This window comes from Haliotis rufescens, unplaced genomic scaffold, assembly GCF_023055435.1.
Source record: "Haliotis rufescens isolate VD_foot unplaced genomic scaffold, xgHalRufe1.0.p SCAF_18, whole genome shotgun sequence".
Lineage (NCBI taxonomy): Eukaryota > Metazoa > Mollusca > Gastropoda > Lepetellida > Haliotidae > Haliotis > Haliotis rufescens.
This window is the reverse complement of record NW_025963868.1, coordinates 22,216,352-22,236,265: the sequence shown is the minus strand read 5'-3', so window position 1 is coordinate 22,236,265 and position 19,914 is coordinate 22,216,352. Positions and strand designations below refer to the sequence as shown.

The 19,914-nt window shown below is 40.5% G+C and overlaps 1 protein-coding gene across 4 annotated transcripts in view; it reads right to left on the bottom strand.

The window, feature by feature from the left end:
- The window catches only part of LOC124132868, a 44,494-nt gene that overhangs the window by 15,498 nt on the left and 9,082 nt on the right, over positions 1-19,914 (bottom strand). The window contains exons 1-4 of one of the 4 annotated variants that reach the window (XM_048398413.1): positions 18,364-18,466; positions 17,310-17,402; positions 16,489-16,875; positions 14,660-15,019 (exon numbers count right to left, since the gene is read on the bottom strand). In XM_048398413.1, coding sequence (XP_048254370.1) covers positions 14,660-15,019; positions 16,489-16,875; positions 17,310-17,364 — 802 coding nt within the window. In that variant the 5' untranslated portion in view covers positions 17,365-17,402; positions 18,364-18,466. Of the gene's footprint in view, positions 1-4,051; positions 4,440-5,117; positions 5,204-6,963; positions 7,213-14,659; positions 15,020-16,488; positions 16,876-17,309; positions 17,403-18,363; positions 18,467-19,914 lie in introns of those variants that run through there. The other 3 variants (XM_048398414.1, XM_048398415.1, XM_048398416.1) reach the window with 3 other exon arrangements.

Sequence of the window (19,914 nt, the reverse complement as noted above, 5' to 3'; positions counted from 1 at the left end):
ATGTCCACAGGTTCTGGAGATTGTTTTTATCGAACTAGTTTTGAAACCTGCCTGTACACCTGAATGAGATCATCTATTCACCTGAATGTACACCTGCCTGTACACCTGAATGAGATCATCTGTACACCTGAATGTACATCTGCCTGTACACCTGAATGAGATCATCTGTACACCTGAATGTACACCTGCCTGTACACCTGAATAAGATCATCTGTATACCTGAATGTACACCTGCCTGTACACCTGAATGAGGTCTGTACACATGAATGTACACCTGCCTGTACACCTGAATGAGTTCTGTACACCTGAATATACACCTGACTGTACACCTGAATGAGATAATCTGTACACCTGAATATACACCTACCTGTACACCTGAGTGAGATCATCTGTACACCTGATTGTAAACCTGCATGTACACATGAATGAGATCATCTGTACACCTGAATGTACACCTGCCTGTACACACGAATGAGATCATCTGTACACCTGAATGTACACCTTTATGTACACCTGAATGTACACCTGCCTAAACACCTGAATCAGATCATCTGTACACCTGAATGTACACCTGCCTGTACACCTGAATGATCATCTGTACACCTGAATGTACACCTGCCTGTACACCTGAATGTACAACTGCCTGTACACCTGAATGTACACCTGCCAGAACACCTGAATGATATCATCTGTACACCTGAATGTACACCTGCCTGTACACCTGAATGAGATCATCTGCCTGCCTGTACACCTGAATGTACAACTGCCTGTACACCTGAATGTACACCTGCCAGAACACCTGAATGAGATCATCTGTACACCTGAATGTACACCTGCCTGTACACCTGAATGAGATCATCTTTACACCCGAATGTACACCTGCCTGTACACCTAAATGTACACCTGCCTGAACACCTGAATGAGATCATCTGTACACCTGAATGTACACCTGCCTGAACACCTGAATGAGATCATCTGTACACCTGAATGTACACCTGCCTGTACACCTGAATGAGATCATCTGTACACCCGAATGTACACCTGCCTGTACACCTGAATTAGATCTGTACACCTGAATGTACACCTGCATGTACACCTGAATGAGATCATCTGTACACCTGAATGTATACCTGCCTGTACAACTGAATGAGGTCTGTACACCTGAATGAGATCATCTGTACACCTGAATGTATACCTGCCTATACACCAGAATGAGATCATCTGTACAACTGAATGTACACCTGCCTGTACACCTGAATGAGATCATCTGTACTCCTGAATGTATACCTGCCTATACACCTGAATCAGATCATCTGTACACCCGAATGTACACCTGCCTGTACACCTGAATGTACACCTGCCTAAACACCTGAATCAGATCATCTGTACACCTGAATGTACACCTGCCTGTACACCTGAATGATCATCTGTACACCTGAATGTACACCTGCCTGTACACCTGAATGTACAACTGCCTGTACACCTGAATGTACACCTGCCAGAACACCTGAATGATATCATCTGTACACCTGAATGTACACCTGAATGTACACCTGAATGAGATCATCTGCCTGCCTGTACACCTGAATGTACAACTGCCTGTACACCTGAATGTACACCTGCCAGAACACCTGAATGAGATCATCTGTACACCTGAATGTACACCTGCCTGTACACCTGAATGAGATCATCTTTACACCCGAATGTACACCTGCCTGTACACCTGAATGTACACCTGCCTGAACACCTGAATGAAATCATCTGTACACCTGAATGTACACCTGCCTGAACACCTGAATGAGATCATCTGTACACCTGAATGTACACCTGCCTGTACACCTGAATGAGATCATCTGTACACCCGAATGTACACCTGCCTGTACACCTGAATTAGATCTGTACACCTGAATGTACACCTGCATGTACACCTGAATGAGATCATCTGTACACCTGAATGTATACCTGCCTGTACAACTGAATGAGGTCTGTACACCTGAATGAGATCATCTGTACACCTGAATGTATACCTGCCTATACACCAGAATGAGATCATCTGTACAACTGAATGTACACCTGCCTGTACACCTGAATGAGATCATCTGTACACCTGAATGTATACCTGCCTATACACCTGAATCAGATCATCTGTACACCCGAATGTACACCTGCCTGTACACCTGAATGTACACCTGCCTGAACACCTGAATGTACACCTGCCTGAACACCTGAATGAGATCATCTGTTCACCTGAATGTACACCTGCCAGAACACCTGAGTGAGATCATCTGTACACCCGAATGTACACCTACCTGTACACCTGAATGCACAACTGCATGAACAACTGAATGAGATCATCTGTAAACCTGCCTGAACACCTGAATGAGATCATCTGTATACCTGAATGTACACCTGCCTGTACACCTGAATGAGATCATCTGTACACCCGAATGTACACCTGCCTGTACACCTGAATGTACACCTGCCTGAAGACCTGAATGAGATCATCTGTACACATGAATGTACACCTGCCTGTACACCTGAATGAGATCATCTGTACACCTGAATGTACACCTGCCTGTACACCTGAATGTACACCTGCCTGGACACCTGAATGAGATCATCTGTACATCTGAATGAACACCTGCCTGAACACCTGAATGAGATCATCTGTATACCTGAATGTAAACCTGCCTGTACACCCGAATGAGATCATCTGTACAGCTGAATGTACACCTGCCTGTACACCTGAATGAGATCATCTGTACACCTGAATATACACCTACCTGTACACCTGAATGTACACCTGCCTGAACACCTGAATGTACACCTGCCTGAACACCTGAATGAGATCATCTGTACACCTGAATATACACCTGCCTGAACACCTGAATGAGATCATCTGTACACCTGAATGTATACCTGCCTATACACCTGAATCAGATCATCTGTACACCTGAATGTACACCTGCCTGTACACCTGAATCAGATCATCTGTACACCTGAATGTACAGCTGCCTCTACACCTGAATGTACACCTGCCTGAAAACCTGAATGAGATCATCTGTACACCTGAATATACACCTGCCTGTACACCTGAATGAGATCATCTGTACACCTGAATGTATACCTGCCTATACATCTGTATGAGATCATCTGTACTCCTGAATGCGATCATCTGTACACCTGAATGTACACCTGCCGGTACACCTGAATAAGATCATCTGTACACCTGAATGAGATCATCTGTACACCTGAATGTACACCTGAATGTACACCTGCCGGTACATCTGAATGAAGAAGTGAACCTGAAGGAATCAACTGACCTTCATCATTACTGATCCTATATATATATATATATCCATGTAATTTTAAATGTGTAGTTCAAATCACTTATAAAGGATACAAGACATTTTAGTTGTGCTAAATATTAACATACACACTTCTAGCTGAATGTACACCTGCCTGTACACCTGAATGAGATCATACACCTGAATGTATACCTGCCTGAACACCTGAATCAGATCATCTTTACACCTGAATGTACACCTGCCTGAACACCTAGTTGAGATCATCTGTAGACCTGAATGTACACCTGCCTGTACACCTGAATGAGATCATCTCTATACCTGAATGTACACCTGCCTGGACACCTAAATGAGATCATCTGTAGACCTGAATGTACACCTGCCTGTACACCTGAATGAGATCATCTGTACACCCGAATGTACACCTGCCTGTACACCTGAAAGTACACCTGCCTGAACACCTGAATGAGATCATCTGTACACCTGAATGTACACCTGCCTGAACACCTGAATGAGATCATCTGTACACCTGAATGAGATCATCTGTACACCTGAATGTACACCTGAATGTACACCTGCCGGTACATCTGAATGAACAAGTGAACCTGAAGGAATCAACTGACCTTCATCATTACTGATCCTATATATATATATATATATATATATATCCATGTAATTTTAAATGTGTAGTTCAAATCACTTATAAAGGAAACAAGAAATTTTAGTTGTGGTAAATATTAACATACGCACTTCTAGCTGCGATGTTGGTGGTTGTCGCATCACTTCCAGATGATCCCGCCTTGTATAGGGTGAAACAATAGTATGTAGAAGCAGCATCAGTACATCTCAGATCTGTCAGGATGAACTGTATGCTGCCTGTTGCGCCCGTAATAGAACCTGAGGCTGTCATCCGCTGTTGTAGACCTGTGTCCACTACTTGTACTGACGGATCTGTGCTGCCCATTCGTATTACAGGCTGATTAGAACCAGTAGAAGATTTCTTGCCAATCTCTATGTTATACACTAGTGTTATCCCAGGTACATCTGGACTACAACGTACAGTCAGCTGAGATGTTGGGTTACTTCCCCCAATAGTTATATGTGTTGGTGATGTGGTCAGTCTTGCCCCTGTGACTGAGAAAGAAAAGCTTGTGTTTATGTCAGTGAGAGTTGCACAAGTCGAAAATTCAACAAAATGTCGGGTTATTCTTTCATGTAAAATATCTGATGTGAAACATATATAGCATTGTAATTAACGCACAGTCAAAGCCCATTCAGAAGCATATGGCTCTTCGTGTAGTGGGGGCGGTCGGGTAGCCTAGTGGTTAAAGCGTTCGCTCGTCACGCTGAAAAACCGGGTTCGATTCCCGACATGGGTACAATGTGTGAAGCTCATTTCTGGTGTCCCCCGCCGTGATGTTGCTGGAATATTGCTAAAAGCGGCGTAAAACCATACTCACTCACTCACTCTTGTAGTGATTACAGGCTTGCCCCTGTGACTGAGAACGAAAACTTGCATAAGTCGACAATTCAACAATACATCTGATGTGAAAACTATATAACATTGTAACTACCACTGTACAGTGGAAGACATTTCAAAAACACATGACTCTTCCTATAGTCACTAATATGTCGCACATTCCAGGCAGCACATATCGATATTTGAGGGCCTGCGGTTATAATGGCTGATTCTGCATACCTTGAAAGTACCTTGTTTCAGAACACCTTGATGTGATGAGAATATGATTTACAGTGACCAAAACTAATAAGCTGATATCTATGTTTATATGCCAGCACTAATTTTGTACTCACTTCCAGGGAGAAAGGTAATGAAAATCAGACGACAAAAGGGATGACACGGCTTCATGCTTCTTTCTCCCAAATTTGAATTCCTGTTCCTGAAACATGTTAATGAATGTCAGAACAAAAGATTTAATTATATCTGTGGTTTATTTACAGAAATTATCTTGCGAGCTGATGATAGTTTTTGTTTTATAAAAGTAACCCCTCCCCTTCCCCCAAAATGAACACAATCAATCACATCTCCCAATTGACGTTAAACACACCATGTCTAAGTGAACAACACTCCCCTGATTGGTGAGATGGAGATTACCCAGGTTTGTTTATATGCTGAGGATGATAGTATTACACATTTCAAAGAAGAAGTTTGGTTTTGGTGGTATGTGGAAAACCGAGCTATTGGCCGGTATGTATAACCCAAATTGAACCCATTTTTGCAACACGCAGGCCAAGCAAAATGATCTTCAAACGAACTGTGCTCAGCCTACATGGAAAGAACCATTACATGCCTACATGAGAAAGTGGTGTACAGTAAGACATGCAGTGCCGAGTAAAGGTTTGCCATCACACAAAAGACAGACGTAAATGTCATCACGCAACAGGATGTGTTAGTCACCGATCATTACAATTATAGACAGAATCGAGGTATGCGTCCATACTGCTTTTCGTGTATCTGACTTTGTCCATATTAGCATAGATATTCACCTTTCTTTTGGAAATGTGGATAAAAATGTCACGCCTGTGTCTTGAAAGCTATAATACTTACATCTGTACATGTGAACCCGACCACTGAGTGGAATCCCAGTCGAAACGATTTATATTACTTCCTTGTTGATTGCACTAGCTGTGGCGTCTGCGCTATTGTACACCACATCTATGTAAATAATCTCTCGGGTCACGGTGTCAGCAGGTTGAAATTATACTTGTGCTTATTTGGGGATCTCCCCACTGTGGAGCGACTGTAAGGGTTTTGGAAGTATTCAGGACACTGGTTGTATGGATACCATCATGAAACAAGAAGTGAAAGCCCTTCCCAAACTATCTTAACAACGATAACACAATGACTGTGCTCTGGTGAGGTGAGGTGAAATGGGGTTTAACGTCGCGTCCAAGATATTGCACTTATATAGCGACGTGCATGTACGTGTATGTGTTTGTGTGGCTGCTTGTACTAGTCCGGACTGATGCCGTTTTATAGTGCTAGCTCACTGAGATACCATGCCGCAGTTTAACATGAATACTCCACTCAGACACAGTATACTGACTCCGAGCCGACCAGTCCTTGTTTTAGCCCCTTAATTTCGAGCGCCAGACAGGGTAACAACAAGTACCATCTTTCAACGTCTTTTGGTATGACGCGGAATCGAACCCCGGACCTTCCGCCCTCCGGGCGGACGCTCTACCATTAGTCCACGGAGGCGGTGACAGTGTAACTACGACTTAAAATTGTCTCATCACGACAAGTTCACGCAGTCACGCTATACTACTGAGCTGGGTTCATATTTCAGACCTACTGACATAATAATCCGTTTTGCTCTGAACACAAAGACAAACCATTCTCGCCCACCATTTGCAATCCCTGCCCGAAAATTACTTCCTTGTTGAGTGCACTAACTACGATATCTGCGTTATTGTATACCACAACTATGTAGATAATATCTCGGGTCATGGTGACATGGTCGTCAGTAGCGTGATATTATGTTTGTGTTTATGAAGAGATCTCTAATGTGGAGCGATGGTAAGAGTTTGGGTAATATCCATATGATAGGGATACAAACATAAAACAACCAGTAAATGGCCTTCCCTTATTGTCTTTACATCGATCACAACAATGACTGTGAACACTAAACACACCTACCTCCACCTCTATTACGCCCACAATTAGAAGTCCCTGCCTGCATATCTGAGATCGTGTGTGTAACGAAAACGTTAAACATCTAAGGCCTGCATCACTTCCTGGTTTCTTCCCACATCAAGCTGACACAACTGATACAACTTTAAAACTGCTCACAGTGACGTTACAATACTCTCACAGTCACGAATAGAGCAACAGGATTATCGCCCTTGGATTGTTGGCCAAGTGTGAACGAGCTCCGCTGAAAATGCTCTGTAAAAAGGATTTCCACAAGAAATCTGATAATATTATTGTTGTGAGTTCGAAAACACCTGTGATAAAGAGTAGCAGGTCAAAATTGTAATGTCAGCATGTGAATTGCATGAACTGTGAGATGTTGTCACCTATATTCGTTCCTGAGTGGGTTTTCGTGAGTTCTAAAAGCAATCAGTTATCAGAGATTCCGAGTACTTTAACTGAAATGCCAAGGAAATCGATACTTAAGCAAGTTATATCATCAAATGTAGATAACATTGGTCAAATCTCTATGTAGCATGATTAAACAAGAAATAAAAAAAGCGATTCTCTGTGAACAAGAAGTTGATCTTATGATAAGAAAAGGGATATTCTTGAGCGGAAATTGAAAACATAAAACTTGAGACTTGACTTGAGGTTATAACTTAAGATTACAACATTCAAAGCCTCAGGAAAGCTTCAAAAAGATTTATGGTAGACATGTCGACAACACTTCCAAATTTGACGCATCAGTGACAAAAAATATAATCAATGCAAGTCCCTATTTTGACTTGAATCATGATTACATTCACTTGTCTTTTTAGATGAACAACTAACTTGCCTTTGCATGTGTTTGTGACGAGTGCCACTAATGGGCAGGATGGACGAACAAATGGTGTCATCACTATTTGATAGTGATTCACAAACACGTGCTCATGATCTAAAGGAATCTAATGAATATGGAAAAGTTCTTTCGCTTTCATAAAAATATTATCAACTATCGCAACTCAGAACGATCGATTTTCTACAAATAAGAACATTAAAGTATTCGATAACTAAAGAGGAAAATCTCTTTCTAATGTTCTCTGATGCTATGTAAGACAGAAGGTGGTGTTGTCTTGGATGAGGAGGATAGAGTATCCGTTCCTTTTACCATGATAAAACTCCAAACCAATCATGATCAAGCCTAATGAGATCTTCGGAGGCAAAACTCAAGATTGATAAGGCAATCCGTGCAATGGTGGATACAGCTAAGTCGAGTTTTACTTCAGACGACTTTTAACAGTTTGCTCTAACATAAAAACGTTTTAAAAGTACAGGAAATAAACATTGTCAGTTTCAAGTATTAACCCTACACCTAGTTCAGTGTCTAGACGGAGAGTCACTCGTCGAAAAATACATCCAGATAAACCAACCCAACAACTAAATTCCATCCTAGCGTATTTTCTATCCCCCATCAACTCTATTAGCCAAATTTACATTTACCCCGTGTCAGTAACATCTATTATCTTTACGAAACCTGGTTAATAGTGAAAAACACGATGTGGATCCTTTGTGTTGTCCTTTAACCGTAAAGTACAAACTGTGATGAAGCTATGCATTGCATGTGTTCTGCAAACTCAATTTAATTTAATATAATATACATTTTCTTCTTATCGACAAGGAAAGGTAAGGATAAAAACACTGATAGTCATTCTATATGTGTATTAATTTTTACCAGAGAAACGTTTGCAAAATTATTTTCAATTTTGTCACTTCTTGATGTTGAAATATCAAGGGAGCATATCAAAAGATTATTTGATGCAAAAATACCATTGCCATTCAAACACCACGTGAGTTAGACAAATAAATTCTTGATCAGTTGTGTAGAGGATGCATCAACTTTGTATCATCATACGTTTGACCAGGCGTTTCATCAAAACATATGCTGATAAAAGCATGCGCTTACTTTATGGTTTTTGGTAATGTAACAAGGCAATGAATACAATGAAAACAGGAAATGCCAGAGACAGTTTTCATGGCAACTGTTTCACTACTTAAGTTGTTTTCATGTCTTTAAATCTGTCAGTACCGATTAAATATTAAATATGAGTGGTAAATGGTTCATGGGACGTTGAGCCCACATCCATTTATGAAAACGCATATTTATCTGTACACATTTACACGGTTTCTATTGTCAAGAAAGATAAAGTTTACCTCCATCTAAAAAGTCGAGATAGAAATATAAATCAAATCTATTGCCTACAACATCCTTTCCAGTCCCTATAACTCTCTCTTCAAAACACTCGCTACAACAAATGTCCGCTGTCTGCCTTCTCATTTACACACTACATCAACATTTTCATTACCTCACTCACTATCAGTCAATATTCCAACTCCTCGTCTTCTTTCTCAGTTTACATATTCCACAGGTCAACCAACTTGGACTAAACACAATGTGTACGTGCGGAAGGTTGTTGACGCCATTTTGTCGTCTTCGTGCACAATTGCTGCAATTTGTCCTATAGACACAAGCACGTCATAAGAGAATACCTGATGGCCTTTATAAAATATCTTGACAACGGGGGGCCACGTATTAGGATTTCGTCACCTCCCATTACTTTCCCTACTGATCTTAGTAAACCTAAATGTCTATTATTTCACTCCTTGTAACACCCTCATTACAGTATATGGCGGTGAACGGTTACAAGTGTGTGAATGTTGTTGTTTTATGCAACATGTGTCGCACTGAAAAACGTTTCACTTTTGAAAATGTTATATCCTTGCCTGAATTGTACATATCACGATTCAAACAAGGATTGTGTTGTCGTTGTAAGCAGACAACGTACGTCATGCTCTGAAGGTCCTTGTACGAACCTAACTTGCATATGTATGCATAAATACACTCTGCATAAACATAAACATGCAAGTACGAATAATTTTGGTCCTGCATTTGTTTTGCCCTATAAAGAAAAGAATAAACATGTTAACATTTGTGAAAGTTTATTTTACGATTCAGTGTATTATACAACTGTCAGCATTAATCACTATGATATAGCTGGAATATTGCTAAAAGCGGCTTTACTCTTAAGGCTCATTGTATGACCTTAACTTGAATATGTAAGCACACATACAATGTGTGTGGAGATAAAGATGTAATCAGAACTAATGTGACTAGTGTAAACATGTTAACATATGTGAAAGTGTATTCTATATCAGCATCAATTCAATCACTATTAATCACTATCACTGGTGCGAAACATACCCTTTGTCTATGTATAAGGGGTTGGCCTTGTTTGGAGTCAGGCATGAAGTATTTGGACGTGTATCACATGCAGAATACTACAACGGTTCATATACGGACAGACCAGTCAAAACAGACGGACTAATTACATGATGATTTTATTTACATGAAATCTGAATATAATAAAAAGCGGACGCCAGCTTTAATATGTTTAATTCTCGGAACTGACAGCAGGCAGTCATTCAAAGATTTAATTTATGCTTCTGTTATAACACATGCAGCACCGACACGCCCGTCATATCAGACATTACGACATCAGTATGTTTGTCATTCCAAAGAGTTCTGATAACAAAGTAACATCTATATTGTAACACCCATTGCGTAAAAGAATACAATGTCAATTCTTACAACGACTCTTACGCTTCCGTAATGTAGGATTAGTAACTAGATATGTGTTTCTATTTGATTGCATCTTTGAGGAAGTATTGGTCATATGAATTTTTGTCTACATCTGAGGACATGTGCACTTAATTACATTGAACATAAAGGTGTTCCTTATACTATATATTGTACCTCAAATACAAGTGAGGGTTTCCAACTATGTTCATTAAATCTTTTTTTACTTTCATTTCTAAACGAATGTCCAATAAGAAATTACGTTGACGTTCGTGTCTTAGCAATCACCATTGAAGTTGCATCTAAATGTGACCTTTCTTCGCTGCCTCCTCATTTCACATATTCTGGTATGTTCGTATCTTCTCATACGTGTTGGAAATGTCAGCAGTCTCTATCTGTAGGGCATCATAGTGATTCCTGTCCACAGGAATTTCGTACTCACCGCCTGAACATATACAGATATGTATTTAGTAAGTACATTATCAATGTCCCTCTGACATATATAGCTTATAGAGAAAAGACAGTTATCATTGAAATATGTACACATACACTTGTATCTGAATGAAGTGAGTACGTGAACGCTTGTTTCACAGTCTCAGTCAGCACATATTTCTGGGTTTTACATCAGCCTGTTGATTTAGCCTAAACTAGAACATGCCACCGGGACCAATTGACAAGATGTCAGCTAATTTATTGAGTCTAGTCAACCAACCATCTTTCGTCAGCTCTTATACCCAGCGACCGCCTCCGTGGTCAATTGGTAGAGCGTCCGCCCGGAGAGTGGAAGGTCCGGGGTTCGATCCCCATACCAAAATACGTTAAAAGATGGTACTTGTTGTTACCCTGTCTGACGCTCGGCATTAAGGGGCTAAAACAAGGACTGGTCGGCTCGGAGTCGGTATACTGTGTCTGAGTGGAGTATTCATGTTAAACTGCGGCATGGTATCTCAGTGAGCTAGCACTATAAATCGGCATCAGTCCAGACTAGTACGAGCATCCACACACACACACATACACGTGCATGCACGTCGCTATATAAGTGCAATAATCTTGGACGCGATGTTAAACCCCTTTTCACCTCATCTCTTATACCCAGCACGGACCGCTTGGTGTATGTACACCTCTGGAGTCACTATTTAGGTCTGCGTTGCATACTTTCATACTTTTGATATACGTTGACAAACTCTGACCTTGTGTTTGGATTTCGACAGGAGAGATCACTGAGGCGGGAGTCTGTATGCTGTTGTGGTTGAGACAGGATAAATGTTAAACGCGCATAGAGATCAATATACTAGCCAACAAACCAACGATATTTTAAAAGCTCTTTAGCAAAAAAACATTTTCATTTGAAATTCTACATATCATTAATATGTTTGTTGAGAAGTTTGTCTTTCGAAGAATTATTGCTGGAAAGATGAACCTACTTGGACATTACTGGCATTTCTGTATTACTGGTTTTCTTGGCACCTGAAACAAGGAAATATTTTAATTAATAATTTGAATAAGATAAATATCATAATATATGTCAATACTAAATGTGTAGTGGATTATGTCATTGATGTGAAAATCGGATGAACTGGACTTAATACACTCCAAATATAATAAAGCACGCAAGAGTGGTCTTTGCTGGTACTCTCATGCGAACATTGGACATAAAAGGTGATGCCAAACTTGGCACAAGTGTCACCACTGTGAACCAGGACAACAAGACGACCACACCAAGATCGTGGTGAAGGCAATAGGATGACTCCAGGATGGCAAATCGATCAGTAATGCAGCAGATGTTCCACTCCATCATCCTCAGACTATGGAATAGATTTCGTACCACTGGCAGGTTCAAATTTAAACCATCTTAAAATTTTAGATTAGACAAGGGTTATCCTTCAGTCTTCAGGACTTGCATCAGCTCTCCACCACAGTCAGTGCTCTGAGGCTACAACTCGGGGCTGCCACACACACAAAACTCAGTACCGAGACCATAAGGAACAGCATCCGAGCTGCCAACATATGGTCACTTATGTCCCCCATTTCTACCAGTTTATCGTGTCGACCTGGTGCAGATCTCATCTCCTGTGGAATACGCAATATTTGTCGCAAGTACTCTCTACTCTCTTTCTGCAGTTTAAAATTCATGTTGGGTTCGTGTCCTGAGAGTTCCTCATATAAAAGATGCCACTCTGTTAGAGAGACCGGTTATGATCACTTATGATGTAGGGTGGCTTTAGCCATTATCACAGTACTCCCCGTACCATGCCAATCTTACCGTTGGGTGATACACTTTCCACCCCCAGGGTATTACCAGCCCTGAAAGTAATTAGGCAAGGAGCCTTCTTGCAGGATAATGTAAGGACTTCACAGAGCAGGCGTTGTTACAGCCCAACAGTCCAATTCGTCCAAGTAGACTGGCTAGCCATCCCCGAAGATTCTGCGGGCATCAGTGCGACGTCGTTGCTGGGAGTGCATGCAGCACAGATGTGGTCATACACATTACGCTATCTGACCATGTAAGTCTTTGCTTTATGACCAGTGTGTGTTCATTCCCTGTATCAAGGCTCTTATAGTATTTATTCCCTCATTTGACAGTTTGTATGCAGAGATAATTATGCTTGTTCTAAAGAGGACATATGTCAACGTCTGTATTGTTTTCATGGCATCAGCTCGTGAATACAAGATGTCCACATATTTGTTTGAGAAGGATATGTAAGAAATGGATCCATGGCAGAACCCCAATGCTAGGTGGATCGTCTTATAGATGCATGTGTAATGGTCAAGTATTGTATGACGTCATACATCTAAGTTATATGTATATAACGTTAGAAGAACTGTTAAATGTGCACCATCCTTTACTCACCCGATATGCAGTTTGCTATTTCGCCCCTGTGGAGGAAAGCCAAACCCAGACAGATGGCATCTACGACCAGCATCACACAGACACCTATAGCCACTCCACCACCAATAGCGGATTCCTGGCTGTTTTGTATACATGTCCCTGTCATTTGAAATAAAATATGCATTTCTTAAAATATGTAAAGGATGTACACAATTTCCATTAAATCTGCACTTTACATTATCTTCACAAACTATAGCATTGTTGCAATACAAATTTAACTAAACCAATTTAACCATCAGTGGTTCGTTAAAGCTGACAATACCTCAAGGTTTTCTAATTTGGATGTTTCATTTGTTGTGTACATTCTTACCATGATGACTATGAAATATGTCACGTGGTTGTATAATATAAGAAAATGAGCAGAAATATACCACCTTGATAATGCCTAATAATTCTGTGGCGATACGACAAGGAACGAAGAGTATTTTGTACACAGTGGTGAAAAGAGAGTCTTTTCCCAATAAATCGGAAACAAAAGCTCCCTGTATGTTTAAAATGTAACGTCAAATATGTATATTGGTGTGTAGCACTAATTCAAACATTTCGAGTATGAAAGACATGAGTGTCATGTGAGAATGTAACAGATGTGATCCGTAAGTGAATTACTTCCCAGATCCGTTTACCACTAATCGTTGCTTTGTTTCACTTCAGCAATACCCACCTGTTGTGGACGTTTCGGGACGTGATGTTGGCCCTGGCGGTTGTTGACCTGGAAATCAAGACAAAGTTGTAGTTGTTAGTAAATACGTCTGACCCAAGCTTGATTTGCACTGAACCGGTGAACCTTTATCTTTGTTGTTGTCCGGGTAACATTTGTGTTCAATTTCATAATGTATATGGCGTTACAAAAAAACCACATAGGCCTAATCCAGATGCCAAAATGAAATTTCCAACTGCATGATGTACATGGTATAACAGATTTAATATGAGCCTGTCCCCGATCCCAAACGGAAATTTGCAAGCGTAATTAAGGTCTTGATGTTTGAATGGTTGTTGTCCTGATATTGAAACCTTACTGTCATTTGAGTTCAGGTTCAAGATGTACGTGTGATAAATGATATAACTGTTGTATTTTCCCGACATTTTAAAGCAAAAACTCCCGCTATGTGTAAACTTTGAATTCAAGTTGTTTGACTTCTTGATCTGCAAACCAAATACGTAGAAATGTTGAAGCAATCCTAACTATGAAATCTTACCAATTACAAGAACTGTTTTGTTGTCACTGTAGTCTTCACTAACGACTGAACACCTGAACTGTCTCCCACTGTCTAGAGTCGAGACTGTATGAAGCAGTGTTGACGCCCCGTTGTACTGACATCCCCCTGACACAGACACGGGAGTAGCAGGCTGATAGGTGATGTTTTGGTCGTTTGGATATCGTGTCCAGGAGGTGAACTCGTTGTCTATAGATCGCCACTCCCATGTCCACAGGTTCTGGAGATTGTTGTTATCAAACTGGTTCCCGATCCTCCCAGTGCATCTGAATGAGATCAGCTGACCATTGTCATAACTGACTCTGTCGGGAGTGGGGAACATCTGTATCTGCTCTGGGTAGGCTGTAAGATAAAGACAATGTATGTGGATGTTCTGGATAATAAGAAATTTATGAAGAACGACAAATACTAGGATAAAGAGTAATTTGTTTATATCGAATGTGCAAATGGGGTATGGGTGGCCCAGTCTAAGGCGCCGCGATTCCGCTTTGCAGCGTTGCAGACACAGAAGAACGATGGTCGAAGATGATGTATTGGTTGTTGGGATATCGTGTCCAGGAGGTGAACTCGTTGTATATGTCCGCCACTCCCATGTCCACAGGTTCTGGAGATTGTTTTTATAGAACTGGTTTTGAAACCTGCCTGTGCACCTGGAAGAGATCCTTCTGTACAACTGAATGTGCACCTGCCTGTACACCTGAATGAGATCATCTGTCACCTGAATGTACACCTGCCTGTACATCTGAATGAGATCATCTGTCACCTGAATTTAAACCTGCCTGTACACCTGAATGAGATCATCTGTACACCTGAATGTACACCTGCCTGTACATCTGAATGAGATCATCTGTACACCTGAATGTAAACCTGAAGGAGATCATCTGTACACCTGAATGAGATCATCTGTACACCTGAAAGAGATCATCTGTACACCTGAATGTACACCTGCCTGTACCCCTGAATGTACACCTGCCGGTACATCTGAATGATATCATCTGTACACCTGAATGAGATCATCTGTACACCTGAATGTACACCTGCCGGTACACCTGAATGAGATCATCTGTACACCTGAATGTACACCTGCCTGTACACCTGAATGAGATCATCTGTAAACCTGAATGAGATCATCTGTACACCTTAATGTACACCTGCCTGTACACCTGAATGTACATCTGCCTGTACATCTAAATTAGATCATCTGTATACCTGAATGAGAACATCTGTACTCCTGAATGTACACTTACCTGTACACCTTAATGAGATCATCTGTACACCTGAATGCACACCTGCCTGTACACCTGAATGAGATCATCTGTACACCTGAATGTGCACCTGAATCAGATCATCTGTACACCTGAATGTAAACCTGCCTGTACACCTGAATCAGATCATCTGTACACCTGAATGTACACCTGAATGAGATCATCTGTACACCTGAATGTAAATCTGCCTGTACACTTGAATGAGATCATCTGTACACCTGAATGTACACCTGAATGAGATCATCTGTACACCTGAATATAAACATGCCTGTACACCTGAATGAACAAGTGAACCTGAAGGAAACAACTGACCGTCATCCTAACTGATCCTGTCGGGAGAAGGGAACATCTCTATCTGGATAAGGTGAGAGATATGATAGAAACAATGCACGTGAACATTCTGGACGATAAGCAGTTTATGAAGGCTATACCACGATGCACAAGTATATATATTCGAACTACACATTTAAACTTTTAAATGTGTAGTTCGAATGACATATCAAGGAAACAAGACATTTTAGTTGTGGTAAATATAAACATACGCACTTCTGGCTGTGATGTTGGTGGTTGTCTCATCACTTCCAGCTCCCCCCGCCATGTATAGGGTGGTGCAGTAGTATGTAGAAGCAGCATCAGTACATCTCAGACCTGTCAGGGTGAACTGTATACTGCCTGTTGCTCCAGTAATAGAACCTGAGGTTGTCATCCGCTGTTGTAGACTTGTGTCCACTACTTGTACTGACGAATCTCCACTGCCTATTCGTATTATAGGCAGCTGATTAGAACCAGTAGAAGATCTCTTGCCAATCTCTATGCTGTACAGTTGTGTTATTCCAGGTACATCTGGACTACAACTTACAGTCAACTGAGATGTTGGGCTACTTCCCCCAATAGTTATTTGTGTTGGTGATGTGGTCAGTCTTGCCCCTGTGACTGAGAAAGAAACACTTGTGTTTATGTCAGTGAGTGATGCACAAGTCGCAAATTCAACAAAATGTCGGGTTATTCTTTCATGTAAAATATCTGATGTGAACATATATAGCATTGTAATTAACGTACAGTCAAAGCCCATTCAGAAGAATATGACAATTCTTGTAGTGGCTACAGGCTTGCCCCTGTGACTGAAAAAGAAAACTTGCATCAGTCGACAATTCAACAAATGACTCTTCCTATAGTTACTATATATATCGCACATTCCAGGCAGCACAGATCACTATTTGAGGGCATGCGGTTATAATGGCTGATTCTGCATATTTTGCAAGTACCTTGTTTCAGAACAAGTTGATGTGATGAGAATTTGATTCACAGTGAACATAACTAATAAGCTGATATCTATGTTTATATGTCAGCACTAATTGTGTACTCACTTCCAGGGAGAAAGGTGATGAAAATCAGACGACAAAAGGGATGACAAGGCTTCATGCTTCTTTCTTCAAAAAGTGAATTCCTGTTCCTGAAACCTGTTAATGTATGTCTGAACAAAAGATTTAATTATACCTCTGGTTTATTTACAGAAATTATCTGGCGAGCTGGTGATAGTTTTACTTTTAAAAAATTTACCCCTCCCCTTCCCCCAAAATGAACACAATCAATCACATCTACGAAATGACGTTAAACACACCATGTCTAAGTAAACAACACTCCTCTGATTGGTGAGATGGAGATTTCCTAAGTTTGTTTATATGCTGAGGATGATAAATATTTCAAAGGAGAAGTTTGGTTTTGGAGGTATGTGGAACACCGAGCTATTGGCTGATATGAATAATCAAAATGAACCAATTTTTGCAACACGCAGGCCAAGCAAAATGTTCTTCAAACGAACTGTGCTCAGCCTCCATGGAAAGAACCATTACATGCCTACATGAGAAAGTGGTGTACAGTAAAACATGCAGTGCCGAGTATAGGTTTGCCATCACACACACACAAAAGGTAAATGTCACCACGCAGCTTCTCAACAGGATGCGTTAGTCACCGATCACTACAGTTATAGACAGAATCGAGGTATGCATCCATACTGTTTTTTATGTATCTGACTTTGTCCATATTAGCATATTAGAATACAAATGTCACGCCAGTGTCTTGAACACTATAACACTTACACCTGTACATGTGAACCTGACCAGCGGTTGGAATCCCAGCCTGAACGAGTTCCTTACTTGTTGATTGCTCTAGCTGTAACGTCTGCGCTATTGTACACCACTTCGATGTAAATAGTCTCTAGGGTCACGGTGTCAGCAAAGTGAAATTATACTTGTGCTTATTTCGGGATCGCCCCACTGTGGAGCGACGGTAAGGGTTTGGGTAATATTTGTGACTATGTCCATATCATATTGATACCAACATATAACAACCAGTAAAAGGCCTTTCCTTATTGTCTTTACATCGATCACAACAATGACTGTGAACACTAAACACACCTACCTCTACATGGTATTACGTCCACAATTAGAAGTCCCTGCCTGCGCAGTATACGCCAGTCTCGTGAAAGCAGCAGTATAAATACATTTACAATTCACGTTTAGGGTCATGGGTCACTGCGTTGTTAGGAACATGCACAGTGAAGAGGAAAGGTGAAAGTTGGGGTAACATTGTAGTGGTCGGTATACAGATAATCGGGGACAGAGACTTGCACTTTCTGTTATTGATGGTTCAACCAAATGGACAATTATTATTACAACATCGCGGTCAGAAATATCACTGATAGATCTATACACAGTACAGTTTCAAATTCTGAATATATTAGTGCCTCTGTATGGGTTTGTGACGGGTGCTACCAATGGGTCAAGATGTGTTTTTCGCGAACACCTGGTATCATCACTATTTGATAGTGATTCATTAACACATGCTCATGATATAGTCTAAATCTAATGAATATGAAAAAGTGTTTTCGCTTTTATTTAACGATGTAGAAAGATTTCGGATATGCCTAAAAGTTTTCTGGAAATAATAACATTAAAGTATTCGATAACTAAACAGGAAAACCTCTTTCTAATGTTCTCTGATGCTATGTAAGACAGAAGGTGGTGTTGTCTTGGATGAGGAGGATAGAGTATCCGTTCATTTTACCATGATAAAACTCCAAACCAATCATGATCAAGCCTAATGAGATCTTCGGAGGCTAAACTCAAGATTGAAAAGGCAATCCGTGCAATGATGGATACACCTAAGCAGTGTATAAACATTGCCAGTTTTAAGTATAAACCCTACATCAGTGTCTAGACGGAGAGTCACTCGTCGAAACATACATCCAGCTAAACCAACCCGACAACTAAATTCCATCCTAGCGTATTTTCTATCCCTCATCCACTCTATTAGCCAAATTTACATTTATCCGATAAAAGCATGCGCTTACTGTATGATTTATGGTAATGCAACAAGAAAATAAACAGTGTGAAAACATGAATAAATTAAAATGTCAGAGACAGATTATTGTTGCAACTGTTTCACTACTTCAGTTGTGTTAATACCTAATATCTGTCTGTACCGATTAAATATTAAATATGAACGGTAAATGGTTCATGGTACGTTGAGCCCACATTGGTTCATGAAAACGCATATTTATCTGTACACATTTACACGGTTTCTATTTATTAGGAAAGATAAAGTTTACCTCCATCTATAAAGTCGAGATAGACATATAAATCAAATCTATTGCATAATGCCTACAACACCCTTTCCAGTCCCTATAACTCTCTCTTCAAAACACTCTCTACAACAAATGTCCGCTGTCTACCTTCTTATTTACTTACTACACTACATCAACATTTTCATTTACCTCATTCACTTTCATTCAATATTCCAATTCTTTGTCCTCTTTCTCATTTTACAAATTCCACAGGTCAACCAACTGGGCCTAAACACCATGTGTACATGCGGGAGGTAGTTGACGCCATTTTGTCGTCTTCGTGCAGAATTGCTGCAATTTGTCCTATACACACACGTACGTCATAAGAGAATGCCTGAAGGCGTTTT